The sequence below is a fragment of the Achroia grisella genome, unplaced genomic scaffold (assembly GCF_030625045.1).
Source record: "Achroia grisella isolate CSIRO2021 unplaced genomic scaffold, CSIRO_AGI_Agris_v1 utg642, whole genome shotgun sequence".
Taxonomy (NCBI): Eukaryota; Metazoa; Arthropoda; class Insecta; order Lepidoptera; family Pyralidae; genus Achroia; species Achroia grisella.
This window is the reverse complement of record NW_026712979.1, coordinates 2,590,371-2,597,432: the sequence shown is the minus strand read 5'-3', so window position 1 is coordinate 2,597,432 and position 7,062 is coordinate 2,590,371. Positions and strand designations below refer to the sequence as shown.

The 7,062-nt window shown below is 41.4% G+C and overlaps 1 protein-coding gene across 1 annotated transcript; it reads left to right on the top strand.

The window, feature by feature from the left end:
• The first annotated feature begins 3,730 nt into the window (after positions 1-3,730).
• Positions 3,731-5,212, top strand: LOC131849469 (uncharacterized). The gene has a single exon (XM_059199548.1). The coding sequence runs from the start codon at positions 3,935-3,937 to the stop codon at positions 4,958-4,960; it is 1,026 nt and encodes a 341-aa protein (XP_059055531.1). The 5' UTR covers positions 3,731-3,934; the 3' UTR covers positions 4,961-5,212.
• Positions 5,213-7,062: the final 1,850 nt, after the last annotated feature.

Below are 7,062 nucleotides of genomic sequence, written 5' to 3'. Positions count from 1 at the left end.
CGTACGCGCCCTCACCGAGTATGGTGTCGCCCTCTGATGATGACATCAGCCACTCGGCTTGATTCGTGCCAGCTGAGGCTGCTGTGAATTCTCAGAATCGCGTCGGACCTTCGGCTCCGATCTGTTCTGCGATCTCCGCATCGATGAGTGTAACCGTCGATTCATCTAGCATCGCGTACGTCTCTACTTCGCGTCCCGTCTTGCCTTTCACGATGATGGGACACACCTTTAACAACACTAAGCGTGCTGCGGCTGTAATCGCGGTGTCCTCTTGCCGCTTCGGCGGCTCTTCTGGGGGTGCAGCAGGGCGTGGTGTGGCACGACACTCTCTCACACCACATTTGCGTGCCTTACACTTGAACCTTCTGTGCGTGCTGTTCATGCATTGGAAGCACATCTTATTTGTTTTCGCCCACTCCCATCTGTCCGATAACGACATGTCGTTCAGCTTCTTACACTTCGGCGTTACGTGTGCGGCGCCGCAACAGAGACATTCGGTACTCTGTTCGCTCTTTTCTACGGCGGCGTATACGGCCGCGCCACGATCCGTCATCTGTCGCCGAGGTGCCGACATCGTTGCTTTCGGTATGGGTTGACTAGTGGGTTGATTCGGGGGCTGCTTCGTGGGTATCGCGCTCGTTCGTCTCGTTGGTGATGCTATTCGTAGATGTCGGGTCATGAGATCGGCTTCGCTCATTAAAAACTCTGCCATCTTGATGATCGTAGGTCTAGTGTCCTCCTTGTTTTTTTCAGCGTAGTGACACCAGTGGACCTGTAAGTGAGGGGTCAGCTTCTCTGACACTTCACTCTCAAGCGCGGGACAATCTCGCCCCCCTGTCGATATCCGCGACGATGGTGGTGATGTTCTGTAGTTTAATGGCGAAGTCAATCACCTCTGTTGTCGATGTTCCTATTACCGGCATCCTTCTCAGATCTTTGAGGGCGCGGTCGATGATGGCCTCTGTCCGGCCGTACCGCTGCTCCAACGTCCTCATGATCTGCGACGGTTCTGTAGCGGATACGAGTAACGCTGCGACTGTCTCTCTCGAAAGCAGGCCCTCAGCCTGGCCAGGTTCTCCGCTGGTGTGATCCTGTTCGTCTTTGTAGACTGGTCTACGGCCGCCTTAAACGCTAGCCATGCACTTGCTTCGCCGCTGTAGAGCGGGAGATCTTGGGCTTGCCTCGGCGCTATATCCGCTCGTTCGTCCACAGCTCGTTCAATAGCTTTGGCCAGCCGGGTGAATCCTTCTTGCATCCCGGCTTCATCCGTCTTTGCTTCGGCGTCCTCGGCGGTGAAGCTTGCCTAGGCGGTGGGGAATTAATTCTCTGCTCCCCCGTACTTCGGTACGTTGAAACCAATCCGTTATACGTTGCAGGCATTCCTTATCTCTATATGTACCGCGGCGACATCGGCTGCCAACTTCTTTCTAATTAAATCAGCCTGTAATTTCGCCATCTGTAGCGCTGCCTCGTACTCCAGCCTCTTTAATTTAGCTATACCGCTAGCGGTAGAGCGGCGCGATCGCACCGACGCGGCCCGGGCCGGACGTACATCTGTCGTCGGCGGCTGCGACGGTGGCGCCGGTGCGGAGTCCGAGGTAAACGCGGCGCGGGCGGCTACGGCGCGGCGGACGCGGACATCTGCGTGGTTTCTGAAGGGGACGCTTCTGTCTGTTCATTTTCCCGCGTGGTCTTTTTCTCTGCTCCCGGGGCTTGGCTTCTCGTAGTCGGCATCGTGTTCTGGCACTTGCAAGCCCCTAACCTACCGGTCCCTACCTACCTAACCGTCCCTAACAATCCCTCAGGATAACACCCGAGGGGATGGACTATGGGGATAGGAGGGTAGGAATTACCCCGCAGTGGTGCGTATGTACAGACGGGGCGCTCAGGGCCGGTTCGGACTTTCCGACCCCTTTGGCAGTGCCTACAGTCCGGCCCCCGCTATACGATACACACGTACAGGCGTAATAGTGCTATTCGGTTGCGCCACGGTAACAAGCAACAACCGGCAGTGACACACCACCCACTGCACCGCTCAATGGCGTTAACCCACACTCCGACCGTTTGACACCGTTAGGTGGTAAGAGATGTGAGCCGCGGACACACCGCTTAGACGTTATCTATCCTATATGGCGTAGACGTTATTTATCCTATCCTCGCTGCACCCTCAAGTTTCACCTTACGACGGCAGCTAAATTCGGTAAGCTGCTAGCGTCGCACCGTTGGGTGATCTTCCTCGGCGAGGTACGTCGCACCGTTGGGTGATCTTCCGCGGCGATTCGTCGCACCGTTGGGTGATCTTCCACGGCGATTCGTCGCACCGTTGGGTGATCTTCGGTCTTGATATGCGGCTGCGATGGACCACAAAATTGTGGGGTACACAATTAAAAGGTCTTCGATTTTCTAAATGTGTGGACTGTATTTCAATTTGTTTCTTATTCTATGGGTCGGCCGGCCGGAGTGGGGTTTTCTTGCTTCGTTGCGCCGGCGGTGGTTCTTCGTCGGTGGCGTATGCGTAAGAGAGCGCGATCGAGAACCAACCCGCCTTTTACGGGCGCCCGAGCGCGTCCTTCCCCACCCCCGCCGAGCCGTGCGCGTCGGCCGTCCCACCCTCCCGACAATTCCTGCACATGTCGGTGACCGACGGGCCGGAACAGCGAATACGCACACATTTAAAATTAAATACAATAGTAACAACACAAAAAACTACAAAAAACCACGTGCGACTAAATGCCACATGTTCAGGCTACACTAAAGCTGTGATCCCTAAGAATTTACACAATGGGCGGACATAGAATTCACAGTATCTATGCCGCTACAAAGGGTATATGGTACAAACAATAGTCTAACCTAAACAATAGTCAAAACACTGGAAAAATACAAATTTATACACAAATTTATTTACATATTTTCGATGCCGACTCGTGGTCCGCAACACTATCTATCTAATCTTTGACCGAAGAGGATGAGAATGAGGAAAGGCGTATACAGCTTAAGTTTGTTCCTTGTGTGGCTGTTTACATTAACCAAATCACTCAGGTTTAAATCTTATAAATAAAATTCCCGTATTACAATGTTAGTTACCATACTCCTCTGAAACAGCTTGACCGATTTTTATGAAATTCATATTCAGTAGTGCTGAGAATCGGCTACTATCTATTTTTATACCCCTTAGTGATAAGGTTTTTCCAACATTTAACTTTTTTTTATGTTATGGACAACTATTTTTTCACAACGTGGCATTAAAATGTATATACAACCCTAAATTTTCACCCTTCTACCATCAACCGCTATTTTTTAATAGCGATTTTAATTTATATGACACAACAATATTTGCGGAGTCAACTAGTCCCGTATAAATTTGTTTTCAGAATGATAATGTCTTCATAACAAAAATCTCTTAAATGTACATCTTGACTTCATACGATTGACACCCCTAAGCATCAAATGCAATGGGTCTGATGAATCAGTAGTTCAATGCCAGGCCAAGTTAGTAACTCACCTTACGCCATGGGAACGGCACGCGCGTTTTTTGTTCAGTTGTACAATTAATTTTGTTTATTTAAAGGAAAATTACACTGATAAATATATTTGAGGCATAATGGAAACTTAAAGAAACAGTTTTTGATTGTTTTTATATTAATAAAAGGTATTTTTGAGCAATAAAACAATTTACGTCCGACTCGACGTAAATACTGCTTGGTGTTTTGAACGCTACACGCGTTCTATTGAGTGTAGCTATTCTTTATCATCGATTTGTGAATGTGAGATAAGACGTGACGTTTCGTGTGTTTGTGTGGTTACTATATTGTGAAATAGGATAAGCCGATAAATAACACAATTACAAATAGTCGTTGCCGTCTGATAAAGTACTATTATCACGCCGGTAACCGTTATAGAAGGAAATAGTGTTGAAAAAATTATAATATTCAAAATGGGAATACATTGCGAAATCAATTTACATAAACGATCTGATGGTGTCTTCGTCCCTGGAAGTGTAGTGTCAGGTACTATAAAGTATGGAATTGATGCTGAAACAGAGTTTGAAAGGATAACCGTATCCTTAAAAGGCCACGGATTTGTGATAATACGTGATCAGCAAGCCAAGAACAGAGGTCGAGCTGTGGACACTTACAGAAAAAGTGAGGATTATGTAGATATTGATAATGTCGTATACACAAATGAGGATAAAGATGCTGCATTACCTATAGGTATGTATGAGACGCAATTTAGCTTCAGATTGCCGGAAGAAATACCATCCTCCTTGAAATATTGTAATCGAACAGCCAGATATAGTGTGCGGTGTAAAATTGAATATTACGTACGGATCAAGTTTGAAAGACAGGGCATGTTTAACTTCAATAAGAGATTCAAAAAAGAAATAACAGTAGCATCAGGTATTAAACCCAGATTACCAACAACGCCGGTCATACACGGAAAGCAAAAGAAAATTTTCCAGATGTTCTCCAAAAGCAACACAGTCAACATAAAAGCGAATATACAAAATTCCGTGATACCAATAGGTGGTAAGATTGAATTCACTTACGAAATTTGCAACAATACTAAGCATACAATTAAAGGAGTAGAAACTAAATTGATTGAAATACATGGTTTTACGACTGGAAAGGTAAGGGAAGTAGAAATTACCAGAGATATAGATGGCACAGATACCAAAACAGGATCTTTAGCAAGCGGAGAGACTATGAACTTGGATGGCTTGATTAATGTACCTTCAGAAAGAACATCGCTTGAATTTTCCAATGTTGTAGCTAGGGAATATTTCCTACAGATAAAAGCTATTATACCATTTCCACATTTTAATGCGGTATTAAAAGTTCCAGTTCAGATTGGTGATATAATTGGCGGTGATCAACAAAGCTTAGAGTGTGATGAACCACCTCCATCATATTGGGAAGTTATGGGAGACGAAAAAGAGAAAGGTGATGATGATTTTGACTAATTTGGACTACAATAAAAACTGAATAAAACTATTATTAAGTTTATAAATAGTATTTAAGAAGAATCTGGATTATATTTCTTACATTACAACTTGTTAATTTATAACAGAATAATATTAAAAGAAGCCTTGTGTGTTAATTCAGCGTTAAGAAAATTGGTCAATTACTCTTACGAACATATATGTATGTTTTCTTTTTAAAAGGTTCCACGGTATTTTACGGTATTGCAAACGATTTTATTAGAAATTCCACAGATCTAGTATATATAGAATTTGAAACTGTGTATATATAGTACATGTACATACAGAGTTTCAAGCATATATAAAAACATTCGTTTGGATGATCAAGAGAGTAGTGATTAGTACTAGATTTTATTTTAGATTTATGTTATTTAAATTACATTAGGTTATATTAGAAATTGTATCTACCTCTTTAGAGTATATCATTAGTATAGTATTAATTATTATTTTTAGACGTTGTTTTTTCTGTCGCTCTTATTTGTTAGGTACTAAGCATCTGTAATAGAGTTTTGGCAATGAGTGCAGTGGTTTTGGAGATTATCTCCATATGCAAAAAAACTCACAAAATCTCATCTTTTTCATAGATATTAAAAGCCATATATTTAATGCAATTAATGATTTTGTACGAACCATCACTTTTGTATATTTTATTGAATAACTGACTCGATTATAATTTCATATTGTATGTTATATGTTACTTTATTTTTAAATATGTACATTTATATTTGAATTTATATACCTACATTCGTGTAACTGTAACTAGAACCCATTCTTATTGATTATGTTTTAAACACCTATCTTTTTATTTTTTTTTTACTCATTAGTCATTACCAAATATGGATATAAGTAACAAGTTAGTATTGATATCGTAGTAATTGTAAAGATTTAAATACTTTTATTTGTTAAATTAAAGTATCTTGTGATATTTGATGTACCTAATAAATTCTATTTTGTTCGTCCATCTTTCTTTTATTAAATAGGCATTAAGGAATACAAAATTTCATGAAATTCCTAAAAAATAGGTCATACGGGTGACGTGAATAGATACTCCATCTTTACAAAGTATAAAATAAATCTGTTCTGTCTGTTCGCTTAGATCTTTTAAATTACCTAACGGATTTTAATACAGTTTTTAGCAATAAATAGAGAGATTCAAGAGGGATTCGGTCACATGGTTGGCCGAATATCCGGTATCCGGTATCCGGCCAAACTGCTATCCGTTTCATCTCTAGTTTGTAGTATATATAATACCATATATGTATGTATATACATACTCGAAGCCAGGGTTGGTAGCTAGTTATTTATTAAACACAAAAACGAAATAAACTCATTTTAGTTACTCAATCATTTGGTGCTTTTTTGAGTTATATTTATTATTGGTCAGACAGAGACAACATACGATAGGATTGTAGTGGTTTTAATTTTTATTAACAACAATATTGTAATAGCCTTGGACGCTTCAAACATCGTCACCTAGTCCCAAGCCTAGTAGAACTGATAGAAAGAAGTATTTTTTTTAAATACATACATATACACCCAGATCAATACTAACAATCCACTCATAAATACAAATATTTGTATTGTGCGAGAAATCGAACTCGCTACCATCGGAAATAAAGCAGTCTGGTAACATGCTACCACCGAGGTAGTTTGTAATAAAAAAATCCTTTCTGGCAATATATATCCTATTTTTATATCAAACGTTAAAATTCGTTCAGTCGTTTTAGTTGTAAAAAAACTTGCAATTAGCCAGACAGACTCACTTCCATATTAATAATATTAGTTTTGATGGAAATCGATGGGTTTCCGATTTTGACGGCCTCTATGGTAGCGATTTAGTACACCACTTTACTTCCAATGGTCGCGGGTTTGATTCCGCGCACGGTCCAAACATTTGTATTCATGAATATGATTGTTTCTATTGGTCTAGGTGTTTTCTATATTTACAAAAATATATATATATCTGTATTTATATCAATTGTCTAGTACCCGTAAGGCAAACGCTGCTTACCGTGGGTCTACATGGCGCTGTGTTAATTGTTCAAGGTTATTTATTTATTTTACGTAGTCATTGAAAGTTTCAA

Bases quoted from the DNA above. Each gene is read 5' to 3' on its own strand.
- LOC131849469 (XM_059199548.1), top strand. From the start codon at position 3,935: ATGGGAATACATTGCGAAATCAATTTACATAAACGATCTGATGGTGTC.